The sequence below is a fragment of the Xenopus tropicalis genome, chromosome 5, assembly GCF_000004195.4.
Source record: "Xenopus tropicalis strain Nigerian chromosome 5, UCB_Xtro_10.0, whole genome shotgun sequence".
Classification (NCBI taxonomy): domain Eukaryota; kingdom Metazoa; phylum Chordata; class Amphibia; order Anura; family Pipidae; genus Xenopus; species Xenopus tropicalis.
Genome location: NC_030681.2, coordinates 152,900,939 through 152,924,093, shown reverse-complemented (window position 1 = coordinate 152,924,093; position 23,155 = coordinate 152,900,939). Strand labels below are relative to the sequence as shown.

Genomic DNA, 23,155 nt, shown 5'->3' with positions numbered 1-23,155 from the left:
TTTTTTTTTTTTCTACAATCCATTTTTTTTTGCCTGTTTCTTTGTTTTCATGACATCGTTACACCCTTTTATTAAACAAAAGGTGCTAGGTACTATTAATTAGAGCTTATATATAGTCTGCGCCAGCCACCGAGACATGAGTTGGTCTGGCTTCATCTCGACAACCTTCTCAAGACCTGAAACAAACATGGCTGACGCTCAAACATGGCTGACGTCGGAGGAGGACTGAAGGCGCCCTATGGCTTCCCATGTTGTTGAAAAGAGATAAAAACATCATCGTTAGACGTTCCTTTTGTTGTTTTTGTAACCTTGGTAATCTGCTGATTGCTGGAATACAAGTGCTTACCAGAACAAGAACGTAGCCCCCGACAATGGAGGGGAGAGCCCTGTAGCCCGTCAGGCTGCCAAGAACCTCATCTCTATGGATTACAGATGGAAAGCGGAAAGATTCAATGAACCTGTGACGATGATCTCAAAGATTTTTCTCTTTTTTTTTTGTTTTTTTTTCTTGCCAAGAAATTCATGAACATTGCGGGCTGCCCGATCGCCGCGCCAGCGGCCAAGGGGTTAAAAACAGGCCCTAAAAAAGGTGCGCAAAGCAAGCCTCCCACGTAGAAAAACATGATTGTACATACAAGCCAGAGATAGCTCTACAAATGCACTTCAGCTGCAACAAAGATGCGCTTTACCTCAGTATAATATATATATATACTTTTCTCTTATTTCCCCCGTCCCCGCCACCCGTAAATTACCCAGAACCCTCCTCTTCTCCGCCTCTCCGGTGGGGGGGTTCCACATCAGTGACAGAACCAGCTGAAACTGAGTTCTCTTTGCGACATTCTCTCCGCGCGTTTGCCCGGAACCATTCAGTGTCATCACAGCGACTGCGTACAAAAATAAGTTTTCATCTATCATTTGGCTCGAAATGGGGGGACCCCGGGGGTCCGATTGTCCCAGCCCTGCAAAAACTCTCTCTTTCTTTTTGCAAACGTCCGACGCCGCCCGAGCGTTCTCCAAAGTGGGGGGGGGGTTTAAAGGGGAAATGGAAACAGAACTGCGGCGAGAAATCCGTCCTTTGTCCTACGGACGGGAACGCGTCTCTCTACGCCTTTTCGAACCCCCCGTAAATGGCTGCCGTTGCCGAGGAAATCGCCGCAAATGTACAGAATATATATATATAGAGGCATATATATTTTTCTATAACTCGTTCTGTTACTCTCCGTGGCTCTTGCGTGGCTCGGTGGGGGCCCCGCTTCATTCCGTCAGCAGTTGCTGTAAGAGGCTCTTTTGCTGAGCCTGAGGCGTCTGGGGTCCGGTCGTTGCCTTCTGTGAGGTGATGGATCCCGGTTGGTTAATATAGGGGTCACCGCCCACCAAATTCACCGTGCACTGGACGTCGGCAAAGACCTGTACCTGCTGCACCTACAGGGAAAAGGAGGAGCTTGTAACAACAGGCATTCCGATTGGATTTCCTTCAGCAAGCTATCTATTGGTCACATGAGGATGGGGGGAGGAGCTTGTAACACACAAACTAATCATTGGGGTATCTTTAAACTTAATCATGGTTTCTATAGGTTATATAAAGACAGAGGAAAAGGCAAGCATGACTATATACTGTCTAAAGGGAAACTACACCCCCAGAATGAATACGTAACCAACAGACAGTTTATATTATATTAAGGGGCCTATTAAAGATTCTCCCCAAACTGGAATATATATATCAGTAAATATTGCCCTTTTACATCCTTTCCCTTGAGCCGCCATTTAGTGATGGGCTGTGTGTTCCCTCAGAGATCAGCTGACAGGAAGTGATGCAGCTCTAACTGTAACAGGAAGTAGTGTGGGAGCAAAAGGCAGAACTCTGCCCATTCATTGGCTGATGGGGCCTAGCATGTATGTGTGCCTTGGCTTGTTTGTGTGCACTGTGACTCCTATGATCCCAGGGGGCGGCCCTTAGTACATAAAATGGCAGTTTCCTATTTAGGATTACCCAATGGCACATACTGCTAAACAAGTATATTTATATGAAAATGGTTTATTTAGATGGAGCAGAGCTTTACATATGAGCTGTTTATGCAGTATATTTATATAGAGACCGACATGGTTTGGGGGTATAGTTTCCCTTTAAAGGATCTCTACCCAAAATACGGTTCTGCCTTATAAAAGAAAACATAATTCTTCCCAATATCCATTTATTCCTCATTCCCACTGGGTTCGTAGTTCTGTAGAAATGTCGGCCTGGGGTGTGCAAGGCCCCCCCGGAGCTGCTACCCCAGGGGCCCCCACACCCTCTCTGGGACCCCTGCCCGCTTACCCACCACCAAACTCTTTCCCCCCCCCACACACTGGGTGTGCACCTTATCCTTTTGCCACAATCGAGGGAGGGAGGGTGGGGGATCGGGTCTGGGTCAGCGGGGCCCACCAGGTTTTTCCCGGGGATCCAGCCAGCCCAGTCTGCAGAGGAAAGACTGACGCTACTTTTGATACAAATCACATTAATACAAAATAATGTTAATATAAATGAAAATGTGTAAAGAATGTATATTGGGAAGGTGGTTAGAATGATATTATCTATTGCTATATTGCTATATATAACATTCATTTAGCATGGGTTTTACTGGAAATGTTGTACACGTCTGTGTGTGTGGGGGGGGGGGGAGTCCTTGACTTGTTATACACGGCACCAAATCACAAGAATGTCAGTGAAATTGATAATAATAAAGGCGTATAGTTCACAAACACAATCTAGTGGCTGGAAGCATATAAGGGTAACCATCTGGAGACCTCCCCCAGCAACGAAAATGGAATCTCCCCCCCAAAGGTAGGAATACGCAGGGATGGAGTTGGTGACAAGGAACCGTGTCCTTCTGTTTCATTATATAAAGGGAAATAATTAGACACAAAGCAGCTAATAATTGGGTTTATATTCCAGGGGCAAAGCAGGAAGATAGAAGAGTGAGACCCCGGTGACAGTAGGAGAGATAGGGACACTTTCCTCTCTGCCTGAATGTGACTATTGGGGAAGTGATTTCTTGCTACACAGCATATCCCATTGCAACCAGACAACGGTACGGAGGCCACTTGCCTAGATAAGGGTATAGACTGGAGCACAGACGTCCCCCTTCAAGCCTGCTAGAGTCACATTTACCTGGCCCGTCTCTGGCTCTGTTTTCAGCAGGTCTGTAGAGGAAAGCTGGTTGCAGTACAGCCCACTTGGCCTCAGTGCTGGATCACTCACCTGCTGCAAGAGAGACACCATTGTATTCAGTGAGCAGGCTTACAATATGCCGGCCAAACACTAGCCACTAGCCATTGGGTGAGAAACACCTGCAGTACCCTCCTGCACACTGGTCACTAGCCATTGGGTGAGAAACACCTGCAGTACCCTCCGGCACACTGATCACTAGCCATTGGGTGAGAAACACCTGCCGTACCCTCCTGTACACTAGCCACTAGCCATTGGGTGAGAAACACCTGCAGTACCCTCTGGCACACTAGCCACTGGGTGAGAAACACCTGCAGTACCCTCCGGCCCACTAGTCACTAGCCAGTGGGTGAGAAACACCTGCAGTACCCTCCGGCACACTAGTCACTAGCCATTGGGTGAGAAACACCTGCCGTACCCTCCTGTACACTAGCCACTAGCCATTGGGTGAGAAACATCTGCAGTACCCACTGGCACACTAGCCATTGGGTGAGAAACATCTGCAGTACCCTCCGGCACACTAGCCATTGGGTGAGAAACATCTGCAGTACCCTCCGGCACACTAGCCATTGGGTGAGAAACATCTGCAGTACCCTCCGGCACACTAGCCATTGGGTGAGAAACATCTGCAGTACCCTCCGGCACACTAGCCATTGGGTGAGAAACATCTGCAGTACCCTCCGGCACACTAGCCATTGGGTGAGAAACACCTACAGTACCCACCGGCACACTGGTCACTAGCCATTGGGTGAGAAACATCTGCAGTACCCTCCGGCACACTAGTCACTAGCCATTGGGTGAGAAACACCTGCAGTACCCACCGGCACACTGGTCACTAGCCATTGGGTGAGAAACATCTGCAGTACCCTCCGGCACACTAGTCACTAGCCATTGGGTGAGAAACACCTGCAGTACCCACCGGCACACTGGTCACTAGCCATTGGGTGAGAAACACCTGCAGTACCCTCCGGCACACTAGTCACTAGCCATTGGGTGAGAAATACCTGCAGTACCCTCCAGTACACTAGTCACTAGCCATTGGGTGAGAAACACCTGCAGTACCCACTGGCACACTGGTCACTAGCCATTGGGTGTAACACATCTGCAGTACCCTCCGGCACACTAGTCACTAGCCATTGGGTGTAACACATCTGCAGTACCCTCCGGCACACTAGTCACTAGCCATTGGGTGTAACACATCTGCAGTACCCTCCGGCACACTAGTCACTAGCCATTGGGTGTAACACATCTGCAGTACCCTCCGGCACACTAGTCACTAGCCATTGGGTGTAACACATCTGCAGTACCCTCCGGCACACTAGTCACTAGCCATTGGGTGGAAACATCCTTATTACCCTGTGATGCACCATTCAGTCTGTTACTGAGATGCCACTGACTGACCTGTTCTGTGCACATAGCGTTCATGTTGGACATGGGAAGGGAACTCATCTGCATCTGTCCGGTCATTTGATTCACATTCTGGACACCAGTGTTGCCCCCTCCCATAGAAACTGTGATGCTCATGTTGTTGTACATTCCCTGCTGGCCAGGCGGGGGCTGCGTCTGTCCCCCTTGGCTAAAAACCCTGTGAAGAAAATACAGACGGAGGATTAAAATACAAAAAACAAAATAATAAAGGGGAAGTGTTGCCACTTTTGACATTTTTCTTTCAGCCGATTTTGGAAGCTGCTTCATTGGCGGGTACCTACCCAGAATTGCCCAGGGGACTCTGCTGCCACGTCTTGAGGTCAGGTGACTGGTACCCAGGCGTGGATGGCGTTTGCTGAAGCATGGGGCTCTGAGAGGGAGTAATACGGGGGGACATGAGCGGACTGGTTGGGCTGAGTGATGGAGCGAAGGTTGGATCACCTTGCTGGCTGATACCTGCAGGTTACAAGTCAGTTAGTACTATGGCAAGAAAAAAACTGTTGCTGCAAAGCATTATTGTCCCCCCACTGGTACCCGACTACTCGCTATCCCGAATGCTGCTAAGAAAATGAAACATTTTGTACTTAGAAAATTCCACTTGTGTACACCAGAGGGCGCTCTCTGTTGCAAGGTATTTTCATACATAAATATGTATAACTGTACATACTGTAAATGGCCTAGAGACACTAAATATTCCCTTGCTGTGGGTTTGCTGCAGAAGCTTTAATAGTTTTATATAATAATGTAAGTTATGTAACCATGGGGGCTGCCATTAAAGGTTCGGGAGGGCTGTCATACCCACAATCAAAGATTTAGTATAGAATAATGTTAATACACAAACAGGGGTCCCTATATATGAAGTATATTCACTTTCTGGTGTTCTTGCCCATCGTGTTTCCAAGCCTTACCCGTTGCCGAATACTGGAAGACATTTTGCTGCATCTGAGGGTTGATCCCAGAGCCAAACTGTCCTCCGACGTTTCCCATCATGCCTCTGTTCACAATGCCATTGCCATTTCCTCCGCCGCGGTTGGCTAACGTGGCCTCGGGAGTCGTCGCCAAAGGCGAGAAGGGACTGGTGGATGGGGGAGGATTTCCAGGGTTCGTACCGTAGCTGTGAGGATAAGGGAATTGTTGTGGGGGGCCCTGGGGGAGTCGGCCGGCCCCCATAGTGACAGGCAGGCTTCCTGCAGGGGCCAGATTGTTCCCAAAGCCCTGTTGCCTCATGAGGATGCTTCGTTGCTGCATTAACTGCCTCTGGCGATGCTGCTGGCTGTACAGTTCCCTCTGTCGCTGAGCCAACATCTGAGCATTGAGCGGGGGCTGCTGCGAGGGAAAACACATCTGTTACAATAAAGTGGGACTGAAATTTTCCCCAAACATTTTAATGCTACATTGCTTGAGGAGTCGGTACCAGCAGTGCAGCGGATATAAACAGCCAAAGATGGCCATACACGGCACGATCCGCTTGCTTGGTGAGCTCTTGGATCATCTCCCAATATGCCCATCTACGTGTGGGAAATGCCGAGCTAATTCGGTTGTTTGGCACGAGGGCCAAACGATCAAATTAAAATGGCAGGTATAGGCGCAGTCCGTTCGGGAAAATCAGACATGCCCGATAGAGGTCTGGCTGATTTCAGGCCGGATGTCGGTTGGGGAAGCCCCTCGTTCATGTATAGCCACCTTTACACATAACATTTTGAAAACATCTAGGAATATTGGAGGGTTCCTAAGAATAAAGGTCCCCATACACGTTAAGATTCGCTTGCTTGGTGAGATCGCCAAGCGAGCGGATCTTTACCCGATATCCCCACCTACGGGTGGGCGATGTCGGGGAACGTGTAGGCCCTGGGGCCAAACAATCAAATTATATAGGCAGCAATGGGGCAGTCGGTTCAGGGACCGCATCAACGAGCCAAGGCGGTCCCTGTTCCGACTGAATTTTCTAACCTGCCAGGCCCCATTGTTCCTGCCCCTACACGGGCCGATAAACTGCCAAATCTGTCCAAGGGACCCATATCGGCAGCTACAATTGGCCCTTGTAAGGGGACCTTAACACAATAATGCAGTTCCCCTTTAAAAATGCACCCCACAATTTGAAAGACACCTGTCTGTCACATGAGCCCCACATTGGTAATGAAGATGGCTAAGTTTGCCAGTAATCATCTCATTAATCTAATGGCAATAGTGCACTGATTGTTGATTGCCGTGACTTAAAAATGCCCATACGTGGGCCGGTTTTAGCTGCCGATATCAGTCCTTTAGACCAGTGCTGTCCAACTGGCGGCCCGCGGGCCGCATGCGGCCCGCGACCCCCCTCTGTGTAGCCCCCCACCTGTCTGGCTGCTTTGATGGCTTACTCTTGTGTAAGCTTTAAATGGTATCAGTACTGTGATTAACTGCCCCCCCTGCATGGTTCTCACCTCAGATTCAGGCCGTAAACCCCCTGTATTGTTTAAATATGTAATCCCCTGTGTTTTTCACACCTTTTAATCTCTGCATTGTTCACCCCCCTGCAGTGTTCACACCTCAGGCTCAGGCTGTAATCACCCCCATTGTTCCCCTGTTCACACCTCAGGAGCAGTAGAAACCCACAAATAATCCCTGCACACTACAAAAAGAACATATACTGAGGTGGTACTGCAATTAAAAAGTTTTTTAATATATAGTTATTGTGCAGACTGTAGGAGCAGTGCCAGCATTGTGTCACTGTAGGCTGCCTGTGTGTGCCATACACACAGGCATCATAGGGCAAGCAGAGTATGGCACACACAGGCAGGGTAGGGAAGGCAGAGTATGGCACACACAGGCAGAGAATGGCACGCACAGGCCAAGTATGGCACAAACCAGTCAAGAATGGCAAACACAGTGAAAGTATGGCACATGCAGGCAGGGTAGGGAAGGCAGAGTATGGCACACTCAGGCAGGGTAGGGCAGGCAGAGTAAGGCACACACAGGCCAAGTATGGCACAAACCAGCCAAGTATGGCACACAGGCAGGGTAGGGAAGGCAGAGTATGGCACACACAGGCAGGGTAGGGAAGGCAGAGTATGGCACACACAGGCAGGGTAGGGAAGGCAGAGTATGGCACACACAGGCAGGGTAGGGCAGGCAGAGTATGGCACACACAGGCAGGGTAGGGCAGGCAGAGTATGGCAGGTTTTTGCTGTACTATAACCATTAATATGGGTATGGTATGGTCATGTGATAACATGGGTGTGGTTTCAAGTGGGTGCAGTTTCAAAAAGGGGAGTGGTCAAAACTGGCTTCCATTATCGGCCCTCCACCACATAGGTCGGAAAAATTCCGGCCCTCGGTACAACAGAAGTTGGACAGCACTGCTTTAGACCAATTTAGCAGCTTATCGGGCACGAATAACTGCCCTGCCCGACCAACATCTGGCGTAAAATCGATCGGGCAGGTTTGATTTTTCCGTTGGATCGGGGGCCCCATTGGCTCCCCAAACTGATGGTGCCTATACCCACTGTTCTGATTGGATCGGTTGGCCCCAGAGCCTGTAGGTGGGAATATCAGGAGAAGATCCACTCGCTTGGCAACCTCACCAAGTGAGCGGATTGTACCGTTTGGCCACCTTTACTGGTCGGATCCATTACTTTTTTATTTATCATGTTCCGAAGGTTGAAGACAAGTAACCATTTGGAATTAGCTAAGGCAGGCATACCCCTCCCCTGCAGAAGAGGCAGAATTACCTGGGTGGAAATGGCTTGCTGCATGCCAGGCCTCATGCCCATGGCCACGGTATTGACTACTCCAAACTGGTTCAGGTTGGCTTGCCGATTCTGGTGCAGAACCTTAAGGATCACAAGGCAATAACATTAGTGATTAGTTTTGTGCACACATAAACTTATACCCACCTCATACTGTATTGTGCAATGGATACAGTATGGCAGCTCCCAGCTACAGTATATACCCCACACACAACAGTACAACCTATCCTACAAAATAGTTATGTGCATGATCCCACATGTGCTGCACGGTGCCACTATACAGGGCGGCTCTGCCCCAGAGCCCAAAGGAGTTTGCTCATTGCCCCCTTACCTGCTGCTGGCCCTGTAGTCGCTGCTGCAGCTGGAGCCGTAGCTGGTTGGACGTGGTTACTGAGCGCGCCAGTGCCTGCCGTGGCTGCATCCCCATGGTATTGGGGTAGGTACCACGGGCCTGAGGAGGTTGTACCTGGACAGGGACAGACCCAAATGCAGCCTTCTGCCTGACCATGTTGAAGAAGGGGAGGCCTGGGTTGGGTGAAGCAGAAGGATATTGCTGGGGGTACAGGCCCGGCTTCTGCTCCATTATGACAGGAGCAATGGATTGCTGAGGAAACCGATCATTTACCACATCCAGACCTCCTCCCTGGGGGGAAAAAAAACAAAACACACAGAATTAAACCTGGCTCTGCTTCCGGCAAACACCATTAAAGCACCAATGATATCTGTCCTCACTGAACTACAGGTCCCAGCATCCCCCTGACAATACAAAAATCTCCCAGGCTGCCTACAGAACTGACCGAAATGTGATCCTTTGATGATCAGAGGGTTCTGGGAGTTGTAGTTTATCCCTAGTGGGAAGGTGACAGGTTACAGGTCACTGAGCAGGCAGGTGAGGAACCCGCCATAAATCAGACTCACCCAATTATTATCCAACAGCTCCTTTCTGGAAGTTCCACGTCCCATAAGGAACAATGGGGGATAACTCAAACCATCTGTTCTATTTAGGAGGCAGGGGGCGGAATCTGGGGCCAAGGGGGGGGGGGGGGGATAAATGGAACCATAAACATGACTAACACAAAAACAGTAACACTGGAGGCAGCACAAGCCGACATTTCAGCCATAACTATGAGGAATAATGGCTGGGTTCCACATGGCGTAGGTGGGTGCCATTCACTGGTAACCTAATGCCCCCCCCATGCCTTAGATCTGCTTCTTAAGGAAGCTCTGGTACCCCAGGTGGGCCAAATAGCCAGATATTATATGTATTAAATAGCACTGGCATTTCACACTTTTTTATAGAACCGGTGAAAATGTGGAATGAAGTAATGTTTGGGTGTACTTCCCCTTTAATACGGATACTGCCAGGATCCCTTTGAAAATCTGAAATAGCACTTGCTGACAGGGCTCTGACATATTGGAGAGATTTCAGTTGGAAAGCCAGGAATCCTATCACAGATTAAAATAATTGAATAAAGGGGAAAGCAAAGTCCTTGGCAGGAAATTCCAATCGAATATACGGGATCTGGGAGCTTTTATGGAACATGTTACTTTATGTGTTGTTTTCGTTTTCCAAATCGTCGCATAATCGCGACCCGGCGCTGAGAGGCCAAACAGGAGACTGGACATGGTGGAGAAACGCTATCCATATGGTCAGAACCGCCCGAGAACCCATCAGTTAATAGAGCTTCTCCAGCAGAATCCTGCATTGTAATCTGTTTTTCCCATGGGGCTAGCCATATTCTTCATTTCCCAGGGTGCCACAGCCATGTGACCTGTGCTCTGATACACTTCACTCACACTTTACTGCTGCGCTGCAAGTTGGAGTGATATCCCCCCCCCCCTCACCCCCAGCAGCCGATCAGCAGAACAATGGGAAGGGAGCAAGATAGCAGCTCCCAGTAGGTATCAGAATAGCACTCAATAGTAAGAAATCCAAGTCCGGCTTGGGACTCCTCCAGTTACATGGGAGTAGGAGAAACAATAGGTTAGCTGAAAGCAGTTCTAATGAGTAGCGCTGGCTGAAAGCTCAGACTCAGGCACACTTTACTGCTGCGCTGCAAGTTGGAGTGATATCCCCCCCCTCACCCCCAGCAGCCGATCAGCAGAACAATGGGAAGGGAGCAAGATAGCAGCTCCCAGTAGGTATCAGAATAGCACTCAATAGTAAGAAATCCAAGTCCGGCTTGGGACTCCTCCAGTTACATGGGAGTAGGAGAAACAATAGGTTAGCTGAAAGCAGTTCTAATGTGTAGCGCTGGCTGAAAGCTCAGACTCAGGCACAATGCACTGAGATGGCGCCTACACACCAATATTACAGCTACAAATACATTTCTTGGTTCAAGAATAAAAGGTTAAATGGCAGAGGGAATTATTTGCTGTGTAACAGTGTCATTTAGAGATACAAAGTGCCCTACAGGGACATACTAGAGGTTCCTGCTATTAGTCGGACTTGCATTAGGGGTGCAGTATTGCCAGAATGGGCATGGTGGCCCGGGGGCTTGACCCTGGGGGGGTACCTGCACTAGTTTGTCAATCCCCAAGGCGCGGTCTAGTTCCGCCAGCTCGTTCTCGTCTTTGCCGCTGAGAAAGGAGACGAGCTGCTCCAGCAGAGCCTTCTCGTCATTGCGTCCCTCGGCCGTGGTGGGGGGGCACAGAAAGTCGTCAATCCTGGAAAGAAAGACAAAACAAAAGAGATAAGGGGCCGTGGGATCAGATTAAGGAATATGGGCACCAAAACACTTCATCAGCACAGTAAATGGCCTTGCCCTGAGCTTGTGGGACCAGAGTTATGTAGGCTTAAAGGGAAACTACCACCCCCAAATGTCCATGTTTAATCTGCTTCCCCTGCACTGCTGGGAACGGCTACTCAGTGCCGGCCGGTAATCTCCTACTGATCATATATATATTTATCATGCCAAATTCACATAGAAAGGACATTTTGGAACTGCCTTTGCCCCGCCTCCAAGCGTGACATCACGGCTGAGGCTGAGCAGATAATGGGGCCCAAGTTATGGCAAAAGGTTCAGTGACACCGACGTAGACCCATCGCAAGTCACTCATCTTCCCCCTCTGTGAGATGACTGGCTATTAGTAAATACCGTGCATGGTACTCGGGCGCCGATTGGCCGGTTTATTGGCTTTTTAGTAAATAGCGTGTATGGTACTAAGGCACCGATTGGCCGGTTTATTGGCTTTTTAGTAAATAGCGTGCATGGTACTAAGGCACCGATTGGCCGGTTTATTGGCTTTTTAGTAAATAGCGTGCATGGTACTCAGGCACCGATTGGCTGGTTTATTGGCTTTTTAGTAAATACTGTGCATGGTACTCGGGCGCTGATTGGCCGGTTCATTGGCTTTTTAGTAAATAGCGTGTATGGTACTCAGGCGCCGATTGGCCGGTTTATTGGCTTTTTAGTAAATAGCATGTATGGTACTCAGGCGCCGATTGGCCGGTTTATTGGCTTTTTAGTAAATAGCGTGTATGGTACTCAGGCACCGATTGGCTGGTTTATTGGCTTTTAGTAAATAGCGTGCATTGTACTCAGGCACCGATTGGCTGGTTTATTGGCTTTTTAGTAAATAGCGTGCATGGTACTCGGGCGCCGATTGGCCGGTTTATGGAATATGAGATATTTATATTACGGTATATACAGAATGAGTTTTCTCTTATTGAGCCCACATGACCAGTAGGAGCGTTTGGACTCCGTTCCCTACGGAAATGCCATTCCAACAAAAACAGATGGAAGGATTCTATACGCACGGGGGGGGGTTGGTATCAGCCTGGTGGGCATACGTCGGCCCATGTTAACCCTTCCTGTGCCGGGTAAATATAACCACAGACTGCCCAGTAAATGTATTAAAGCACTGGGGCCAGACTGAACCAATTGAACCACATTACAAAGACCAATAACAGACATTGGGGATCGAGGCTAGGGATGCGACGAATTCGGTTCGGGATTCGGTTTCAGCCGAATCTACAGTGATTCGGTTCGGGAATCCGTCAGGGTGGTTTGGGGCGAACCCAAAAAAGTGGGTTTGGTGCATCACTAATCAAGGCATCCCCTAAGGATGAAAGTCTTGATTAGATTGTTAGCTCTCCAGACAAACCCCTATTAGGGGTTAAACAGTAAAAAGAGGTATTTCTATCCATACTGTAAGTCTCCCATCAATCACGGTGCGCAAACAGCGCTACAGGTCAGTGGGCAAGCAGCGGCCCAGCGGCTCCCACACAGCCGCCCCACTATTCCCAGTTCCTGTGTGTGTGTCGAATGGCATCTATCAGGTTCCAGAAAAAAAAAAAAAAAAAATCTAATTACACCGAGGAGCAGTTTGGCTAATAAAATCCTCCAATGTACTAGGAAAACAGAAGGCGGCTTTGATAGCGAATCCATCCGAGCACGCGGTTCCTTCGGAGCAGAGATGTTTATTCTTTTAATGATAGATGAGTACCAGATGTGGGACCCGGAGCTGCGATTATATAGGAAGAAATGCCAGAGGTTCTCTATGGACAGAGCTTGACATAAAACAAATAAATAGCAGCTCTGGCATTGGGCTGGGATTGTGCGGAGCAGAACCAGTGTAACCCCTGTAATGCCAGGGCATCTGTAGGGCCAACGAGTAGGGTTTAGGGGTATCAATTGCTCTGCACAATGAGCAGTAATGCACCAAAGTGCAGGGATAATAGCACAGCGGCTATAGAATAGTAGAGCCTGTAGTAGCAATACTACTACTATATAAATATTTCATGTTAAGGTGAACTTCCCCTTTAACAGACTGCCTTCTGATATGAAGCATTTCTGGAAGATGTACAGACTTGTTATCCAACAACACCCAGCGCGGGAAATCCCATCCCAGCAGGAAGGTAACAGCATACCTGTACTATTAACTAGCACCTAGCCCAGTTCTACTCAAGCCCCCAACTACTGCCGGACTACAACTCCCTTCAGCCTTCATGTGCGGTGACCATTGAAGTGATAATGACAATGACTTCAATAGGCAACAAAATACTTTTTAGCTTCCTCAAACCAAAAATCATGGGGCTGAGTGTAGCGCAGGGGTTATATGGGGCCCAGGGGGCTACGGACTGACTGATAAGTATGGCCGGCAGCTGTAATTTGGCACAATGGGGGCGGGGCTTGGATAGAAAGGACTATAAAATGAATCAGGTCTGTGGGAAGTTAAATAATTTGCATTTATTGTACTTGAGGATTTCTAGCTATAATGTGCCAGTCTTGCCCTACTGTCTCCATCTTGCCCTACTGTCTCCATCTTGTCCTACTGTCTCCATCTTGCCCTACCATCTTGCTCTACTGTCTCCATCTTGTCCTACTGTCTCCATCTTGTCCTACTGTCTCCATCTTGTCCTACTGTCTCCATCTTGCCCTACTGTCTGTATCTTGCCCTACTGTCTCCATCTTGCCCTACTGTCTCCATCTTGTCCTACTGTTTCCATCTTGTCCTACTGTTTCCATCTTGCCCTACTGTCTCCATCTTGCCCTACTGTCTCCATCTTGCCCTACGGTCTCCATCTTGTCCTACTGTCTCCATCTTGCCCTACTGTCTCCATCTTGCCCTACTGTCTCCATCTTGCCCTACTGTCTCCATCTTGCCCTACTGTCTCCATCTTACCCTACTGTCTCCATCTTGCCCTACTGTCTCCATCTTGCTCTACTGTCTCCATCTTTCTCTACAGTCTCCATCTTGTCCTACTGTCTCCATCTTGCCTCATGTCTTCATCATGCCATCTGTTGTATTGTTTGAATCTTGCTCTGCTGGCACCATCTTGCCCTACTGTTGTCAGATGTCTTTCTACCATGACGTACCATGACTCTCTCCATCGTTCCCAACTATACCCACTATTGCCCCAGTCATGCCATCATACCAACAACTGCTGCTACATATGGCGGCAGAGCGGTCAGCCCTAATGCCAGTTTCAGCCAGTAGGGGTCAGTCAAGTGACTAGGCCAGCCTATGGGCAGATAACAGGACATGATCCAGACTCATTAAGACAAAGTGAAGCTATGCGAGTGTCTTGTTGAAATTGAGGTGCCTGTGATTCCCGGCAGCCCAGAGGCAGAGAGACATCTGCTTGCAGGGGATTAGCCACATACGTTCCGGGAAAGAAAAACACCTTGTCCCATTGGCCCTTCCTAAACTCCCAAACTTTAACAAAGCTTTTTAAGGCGCGGGAGCAAGAGAATGAGAGGCGCAGTAATGTGGCTAAATATAGTGCCGGGTAATGTTTTGTGTCCTCGTCCGACCCCGGCGCTGTTTAGGTTCTGCTAGTGTATATATATATATATTTCTGCTCAGGCGCTTGTTATTGTAACGTTGGGAAAGGCAGGGAGTTGCCATGTGAGAAACGCGTTTCTGCTAAATATCAAGGGACGTTAAGCAGAACCCTAACGATGGGCCCAGGGCTGAATAGGCGCTTTGTTCTGTCAGCACCGCGTTTCTCTGCTCCCTGCAGCCTCCAGCATCTGTCAATGGGCAAGGATTTAAAGGGATAGAGCTTGTATTTCTGCATAAAAACAATTAAGGAAAGTGGGGTAATTTTGGGAAAGTAGGGTTAGACCTGCTCTGATAAAGCTGTTATTGAGCTTGCATAAAAACATGTACTCAAGTCTTATTTCTTTCTCTCACAAAGCAGCAGTCCTGCCCTGCTTTATGGCTGAGATTCTAGCTATCTGTATAACAGAGCATTCTGTCACAGTGGCACAGATCCTATCTGATCCCCCCCATTGTAAGCAGCAGTCCTGCCCTGCTTTATGGCTGAGATTCTAGCTATCTGTATAACAGAGCATTCTGTCACAGTGGCACAGATCCTATCTGATCCCCCCATTGTAAGCAGCAGTCCTGCCCTGCTTTATGGCTGAGATTCTAGCTATCTGTATAACAGAGCATTCTGTCACAGTGGCACAGATCCTATCTGATCCCCCCATTGTAAGCAGCAGTCCTGCCCTGCTTTATGGCTGAGATTCTAGCTATCTGTATAACAGAGCATTCTGTCACAGTGGCACAGATCCTATCTGATCCCCCATTGCAAGCAGACGTGTTTGTCAGTGCTCTGCAGGGAACCAGAGGACCAGGGGAATGGAGAGCGTCAGCCCAGGCCAGGTGAGGCCTGGGCGGGCAATTTCTTCCCGTGAGACCCAGGCCTTGGGGCCCACTTTGGAAGGCCAGAGGATTACAAGATCTGGAGGGAAAGGCCAGGAGGAGAAGGCGGCAGCAGGAGTCCCAGGGAAGGCAGTGAAGGGGCCCAAAACTGCTTCTGAGAGAGGAATCCCAGCAGCCATGTTGGAAGAGAGGAAAGAAGCTGGAAATGGAGGAGGCAAAGCCAAGCAAAGGGAGGTACCTGTGTGTGTGCAGCCTGAGTGTGGGAAGGGGGAAGGGAGGAAAGTGACAGAAATTTGTGAAAAGTTACTGAAAGTAAAACAACATGCAAGTAAAGCTGAAAGTAAAAAGCCAGATAGTAAATGTGATACTAATGCTGAGCAGTTGGGTGAGAGCTCAGGGAACAGTGATACTGGGAAACACCAACCCCCTAAAGCCAAATCCCACAAATCACACAGTAAAACTGCACCTACTGTTCCACAAACAATGTTTATTTCACATGCTGAGCCCAGTAAAGATGGAGGCCTGTCTGATACCTGTCTGTGTGTAACTGGCAGCACTGACACCCCCGGGGCTACTGACATGCAGCCTGAGGCACGTGGGCAATCAGAGTGCTGGCTTCCTGGAGTCAGTGAGGCTGCAGCAACTGGCGGCCATCTTACTTCTCCCAAACTTACAGGCATCCATGTTGGTACACCCAGCAGGAATGGTGCTAGCAATGAGTCATCTGCACAAGCAGCAAAACCTGTTGGTGGCCATCTTGCTTCACCCAGTTTAGGGATCGGCCATGCAAGGGACCGTGGTGCAATGTCTGTAAGTGATAAGAATGGTTTAAAGGGGAAGTGCACTGATGTAAATAAAAATGTTCCGCTTGATGAATCTGGCAATATTGACACTAATCAGCTGGTTAAGCTAATAAAATTAGCTCAAGAACAAGAAGAGAAAAAGAAAAAGCTTAAACTTGATTTAAAGCAGGCCTTTAGTGCTTATTCACTCGCAAAAGTGGAACACCAGGATTTCTATCTCTGTAAAGTGGATGAAATTAATGCAGATCTCAGAGAACTGGAAAACCAGATTTCCATTGTGCAAGGAAAAATTGGCCCAATGTCTGAGGTCTTTTCAAACAGAAAAAGATTTGAAAAACAGCAGCGGCGCCCCAGGCACACGTACAGATCTGCCCACCCAATATCCACCTCTTCTTCCACCTCCGGCAATGAGAGTGATGCAGGGAGGGGTGGGAGATTAACAGCAAGAAAAACCATTGTGGCGCAGATACACGCCCCGAACTTTGTGTTTAGCGCCCATGAGATCAGCACGGTGGAAGATAAAATGCAGAAAAAAGTGAGAGCGGCTTTCAGACAAGAGGAGGAGTTTGTTTATTCGCATGAGGACTTTCCCTCCCTTCCCACAACTTCCCAACATCCTTCTCCATTAGAAGAAACAACTGTGGACCAAGATGGGACTCCTGCCTCTGGGCAGCATGCTCCTAAGGTTCCAAACCAGGGGCACGGGCAGTCGAGTGATATGGAATTGACGGAACCTGTGGCCCAGTGCCATAAGGGAGGGCGAGAGAGCGCCAATGGTGCTGTGACTGATGTTGCGCATGAAATAGAGTGCGATGTGAGTGAGGAGGAGAATGTGTGTGCGGCTGAGACTGTGGCGCGTGAGAGTGAGGAAGGGAATGAAGTGGCTGTGAGGTGCATTGAGTCGGTGTTAGAGGATTCAAGCACTGATGTACCTGATACCTCTCTTGTTCCTCTCTCTAATGTCTCCTCTGTGCTGTCATCTAACCCTGATCCTCCCGTTAATGTCTCCTCTGTGTTGTCACCTAACCCTGATCCTCCCGTTAATGTCTCCTCTGTATCGCTATCTAACCCTGATCCTCCCGTTAATGTCTCCTCGTCATCTAACTCTGCTTTTCCCTGTAATTCTGGTTCGGCTACTGTTAGTAAAGCAGTTTTAGGGCAGAAATCTGGTGTTAGAACCACAAACTCCAAAGTGGCACCTCCCCCACCAGTAAATGCATGGACTAGACCAGTGAATAGGGTGAGAGTCCCGGGTGTAGAGAACAATATCATAGGATCGGTATTTAAGCAAAAAAACCTAGTCAGGCTAAGATGGACGGGTGAGAAGGAGTTGATGCCGACTAGAGATGAGATAGCAAAAGAGATGCTCCTGAAACAAACAACTCTCACTCCATCTGGCGTTAGAGCCTATATCAAGTTCTCTGAGTTAGAGTATGACCTGGTGTTTAAAACCTCACAAGGGCTGGAACACTTTTGGCAGGACTATGATAATTTTAAGAACGTTGGCCTTTGGAAGAATTTTCGGGTTATTCCTATTACTAAACCTGAGACACGAAAAGTCACAGTTCTGTTTAAAAATGACCGTGTCCCGCCAGAAGACATCCTACTGTGGTTAAAGAGGCACTGCAAAGTGCTTACGCCCCTTAGAATGGATATAGACAACAATGGCTACTGGTCCGGTGGTTGGTGTGCCAATGTTGAGTTAATCGTAAGACACAATGTCCCTCACCATCTGCCAAACTCGCTATACATCGGAAGTGAGCGAGGCATAGTCTTTTATCCTGGCCAGCCGAGGGCATGCTTTAAGTGCGGGTCCTATAGACACCGGGCAAGAGATTGTGCAGTAGTAAGGTGCTCACTGTGTGGTGGGGAAGGGCATACAAGCAAACAGTGTGAGGATGTAAAGTGCAATTTGTGTGGGCACTTTGGTCACCCACACAGGGCATGTCCAGAGGCTCTCCATAACATCATGAGAGACTGCCCCCAGCTGGAGGAGGAAATGGCAGAGGATTTATTAGAGGAACTACAAGAAGAGCTTCATAGTGACCTGCCCCTAGCCCAGCCATCCTCTGTAAGCCTGTTAGGGTCTCTAGAACAAGACCCAGAGATTGCTGCCCCCCTGAAATCCTCTTCTTTCTCCCAGGCAGTGAGCAATGAGTCCAATCCCATTACTGATGTTCCTGTTAGTCAGCCTTTGTTTAAACAGCCTCTCCCGCAGCGTCAAAAACCTCAGCCCTCTGTACCTAGAAGGTCTAACCCATCTGTACCTATTGCTCAGAATAGGGTTAAAGCATCTCCTTCACCTGAGGAATGGATAAATGTAAAGGGAAAGAAGGAGAAGGAGAAAGTGATAACGCAACCCCATCCATCTAAATGTGTCCCATCTATGACAATACGTTTGGAAAATAAATTTGATGTTTTGTCAGAAAGTAAAACATGGGGGGAGGCAATGGAGGAGGCAGAGGAGTTGGAAAGAATAGGAAGGGAAGAGGAGAAAGAAAAACTGGAGGCGAAAGGAAGGGGCAAAACAAGAGGTGAGGGCTCTACCAAGTCCGATCTAGAGATGGTCACAGATAATAGTGTGGCAGAAGGTTTAGACAGCAATAGTGACAGTGGTCAGGTATCAGAGATGGAAACTGAAAGGCAACAAGTCAGTAGCCCTCCAATCTTGGAAAAAAAGGGGGAGGGGGGTACATGTTGGGGTAAACAGGATGACTCTGATGAGTTGATATCTCTGGGTGATGATGATCCTATCCCCTCAGGGACACAGGTCAAAAGATTTGGTGACCTAGAGGGGGACACTAGTCAAGAGGATAAAAAAAGGAGGTACAAAAATTAATATCTAATTATGGCTTTCTTACCTCTCAGGATAATTTCATCCAATGTGAACAGTATGAAAACACCTCAAGCAATGTTTCAAGTCTACCAATCCCTTGGGCTACTCCAAGCAGACATCTTCTTCATCCAAGAGACAAGGCTTACCACCACTGCTGATATTAAAAGAGCATCTAGAGAGTGGCACTGGGGTCCAGCATTCTTTTCTATCGCTGCAGAGCCAGGTGCTGGTGTGGGCCTCTTGTTCCGGGGGTTCTCTGAGATAAAGGTGCACCGTCTCCTGGAGGTTGAGGTAGGCAGATGCCTTATGTTGGATGTTACAGTAGCGGGGCGTAGACTGAGGCTTATAAACATCTATGGGCCTCAGTCAGTGTCGGGGAGGAAAAACCTGTTGAAAGAAGTTCAGCAATATCTCCACACCTCTATCCCAGTCATTGTGGCTGGAGACTTTAACCAGGTCCTAACTGCTCAAGATAGGTCTGGTCGGTTTGATAAATATGAAAGTAATTTCTTGAAAAATATAATGCAGCAGGCAGATTTGATTGATGTCTTTACCCACAATGGCCGGAATGCTAAACATACCTATCACTGTGCAGGCAGGAGCAGTAGGATTGATATGGCCTTTCTACGTATGGGGGAAGTTTTTACAGAGGTTGAAGAGATCTTGGTTGACCACTCTGATCATTTTGCTTTGTCCTTTTTGTTGGGGGCTTCCTCTGTTCCAGCAAAAGGCAAGGGGTTGTGGAGACTAAGCACTGATTCCCTGGAGGGAGAGTCTGTGCGGCATTCCTTTGAAGCACTCCTTCAGTGTGAATTGACGAAGATTGTATTTTTTGACTCTATGTCACAATGGTGGGAAGAGGCTAAGAAGTCATTCCGCTCCTTCTTCCGTAAACTATCTGTTATACGGGAGGGAAATAAATACAAGAAGTACCTGTCCCTACGTAGGAAGCTGGAGTCCTTGATTTCGGATGGGGTGGTGGGGGAGAAAGTTTCCCAGCTGAAACGCTTGATCAGGCAGCATCAGTACAGTCGCTACAGGTCTCTGGTTCTGGAGAGGGATTATGGAGGCTTTCATTCCCCAGATCCCTTTCGGAATTGTAGGGAAGCTGTAGCAAAGAAATTAATTGTTGGTTTGAGGGACTCCCAGGGTGTTGTTCAGAAATCAAAGGGTGGGATCCTGGAAGTTGTTCGAACCTACTATGCTGACCTGTTTAAGAGTAAAGCTTTGGACAGGGAAAGGATGAAAGCTTTCCTGGAGGGAACCCCGGGCCCTGATCTGCATGATTTGGACTTTTCATCTTTGGTAGCTGACATTTTGGAGGACGAGGTCAGGAAGGCAATAGATCAACTGAAGTTAAAAAAAGCCCCAGGCCCAGACGGCCTCACAGCCGAATTTTATAAGACCTTTAAAGATCTCTTGGCCCCAATTCTCGTGGAGGTCTTTAGAGACTGTCTGGGTGGAGGTATCTTACCTCCCTCCATGAGATTGTCCTCTTTGGTGTTGCTATCAAAGGGCAAGGATCCTTCAGAAGTCAAGAATTGGAGGCCTATTGCCCTCTTGAACACCGATAGAAAGCTTCTTGCAAAGGTGCTTTTTTCTAGATTAATTTTGTTTTCAGGCACTTTATTGTCCCGTGAACAATTCTGCACGGTGAAAGGGCGGAGCATCTTTGGGGCACTCTTGTCTGTACGCGAAGTGTTTGAAACATGCAAAGCCCATAATAGGGGAAAATATGTTTTAGGTCTTGATCAGGCAAAAGCCTTTGATAGAGTAGATCATGAGTACCTATGGGCTACTTTGCGTAAGTACGGCATCCCGGAACAATTTACCAATTGGCTTGCTGCTTTGTACAGGGAGGGAGAGAGCTTTCCGCTTGTTAATGGTTGGCGTGGTCAAAACTTTGGGGTTGAGGCGGGAGTGCGTCAGGGTTGTCCTCTGAGTCCATTGCTGTATGTGTTTGCGATTGATCCGTTCCTACGTAGCGTGCAAGCTTTGGACTTGGAGGGCTTTCGGGCCCCTCACTGCCTGCCCCTAAAGTTAGTGGCCTATGCGGACGATGTCTCGGTCGTCATCTCACAGCCTGAGGAGGTTGGGATGTTGATGGGGGCCATCGGAAGTTACTCAGAGGCCTCTGGGTCTCTGGTCAACACTGACAAGTCGGAAGCTTTCTGGACTCTGGACGGGGAGCCAGATTTCCCAATTCATGAATTCCAGGTAGCCTCCACCGAAATAAAAATCTTAGGGGTCAAATTCGGGAGGGATGATAATGCCAGGCTAAATTGGAAGTCAAAACTGGATGCTGCAGACGTAAAGGTACAGCAGTGGAAGAAATGGAAGCTGTCCTATAGAGAAAGGGTGAAGCTCATCAAGGCCTACCTGGTCCCTCTCCTCCTGTATGTGTCTTATGTTTACCCTTTGCCAAAAGCTTTCTATGTGAGGATTCACAGTCTGTTCTTCCAGATGCTCTGGGGGAGCAGGCTGAACCCTGTAAAAAGAGGGATAACTTACCTGCGGACAAAAGAGGGTGGGTTGGACATGTTGTGTCCTGTGGCTTTCTTTGGCACCATTTTCCTAAAGTTTAACTTTGGGCACCTGGGTCAAAGAACAAGTGTCCCGTGGGAAAGCAGTGTCAGGGCCTGGGCATTCCCTTTTGTAGGAGACTGGTTACAGGGCGATAGGGTGAAGCAGGTGCGGGTGCGACATGGTCGTTTCCCTCCATACCTCGTCCTGGCACTGAAGCTTTTGAGAGTTTGGGACATCCGAATAGATGAACTTGGCACATCCTCCAGGCGTGATCTTTATATGAGGGTGCGGGGGGTCTATTTTGTTGTTCCAATGGTTTTGAAGGACTGCATTGGGGGGACTTTGAAGGAAAGTCTCCGTTTCTTAAACAGCCACAGGTTACCTCCCAAGTTCTTTGATCTGGCATGGCTCTCACTTCAGGGAAGGCTCTTTGTCAGGGGGAATGTAAAATATCTTTCTGTTGTCGATAGGAACTGCCCTTGGGGTTGTGGAGTAGAGGAGTCGCAGGAGCATTTCCTTCACCAGTGCCCCCTGGCAAACAGTGTGCTCTCACAGGTATCCCGGGCACTATGCGCCCCGTTCCTGGGCACCCTTTCTTATGCTGAATTGGCATACGGTGTCTCAGACAGGAGGCACAATCACCACCGCGAGACAGTGTACCTTGTAATAACAGCAGTAAAGTACCACCTATGGCTGGGGAGATGTCGCTACACAATGGGGGTAGATGTGACTCCTGAGGGGATAAGGAAAATTATTGTAGAAGAGTTGCGCTTCATTAGAGCGTCAGAACAAACGCGCCCCCACTTCTCTGCATCACAATGGAGGGGTTTCACCTTTTAGAGTCCAACCTGAGTTATGTGTTACTCTGTTTTGCTTTTTGCTTTTGTTTTTTCCAAGAGCGTGATACTGCTCTGTTTCTTTTCCTTAGGTTCATGTTTGGAGGAATTTTCTCAGCACCTCGGCAGATGCCTACAATTTTATTTGTTTCCTTGGGGTCTATCTCATCTATTTTTGGGTGGGGGACGGGGTTAGGGTGGGCTGTGGTTCTCAAAGACAATATAAGCAAACTGTCCTGGATTTGGTCTTTTCTGTGGGGGTGGGGAGGGAACCAACAAGGACAGAGGATGGACTGTGACAATCGGTTGTCTTATGAAGGGTGGGTTTATAGGGTGGGGGCGGAGGTGGTGTGGTTATATTGTAAATATATACATATGGACTGACCCAAGGACTTTGCTCATTTAGTAGCAATTTGATGTTTGTTTTTGTTTGATTGAGGTGTGTACTTCTTTATGAACAGTGTTTATTTTATAATAATAAAGAAAATTCCTATCTGATCCCCCCATTGTAAGCAGCAGCCCTGCCCTGCTTTATGGCTGAGATTCTAGCTATCTGTATAACAGAGCATTCTGTCACAGTGGCACAGATCCTATCTGATCCCCCCATTGTAAGCAGCAGTCCTGCCCTGCTTTATGGCTGAGATTCTAGCTATCTGTATAACAGAGCATTCTGTCAC

General features: G+C 48.4%; 2 protein-coding genes across 11 annotated transcripts in view; one reads left to right on the top strand and one right to left on the bottom strand.

Annotated features, from left to right (window-relative positions):
- ncoa1 (nuclear receptor coactivator 1) overlaps positions 1-23,155 on the bottom strand; it is a 237,102-nt gene continuing 213,947 nt past the window's right edge. For 3 of the 10 annotated variants that reach the window (XM_031901466.1, XM_031901465.1, XM_031901464.1), the window contains exons 14-21: positions 10,878-11,028; positions 8,693-9,004; positions 8,344-8,445; positions 5,542-5,977; positions 4,915-5,089; positions 4,607-4,790; positions 3,149-3,241; positions 1-1,422 (exon numbers count right to left, since the gene is read on the bottom strand). In XM_031901466.1, coding sequence (XP_031757326.1) covers positions 1,255-1,422; positions 3,149-3,241; positions 4,607-4,790; positions 4,915-5,089; positions 5,542-5,977; positions 8,344-8,445; positions 8,693-9,004; positions 10,878-11,028 — 1,621 coding nt within the window. In that variant the 3' untranslated portion in view covers positions 1-1,254. 10 annotated transcript variants of the gene reach the window in all.
- On the top strand, positions 15,337-22,976 carry LOC116411112. The gene is made up of 2 exons (XM_031903098.1): positions 15,337-19,407; positions 22,571-22,976. The coding sequence occupies exon 1, from the start codon at positions 15,454-15,456 to the stop codon at positions 19,117-19,119; it is 3,666 nt and encodes a 1,221-aa protein (XP_031758958.1). The 5' UTR covers positions 15,337-15,453; the 3' UTR covers positions 19,120-19,407; positions 22,571-22,976.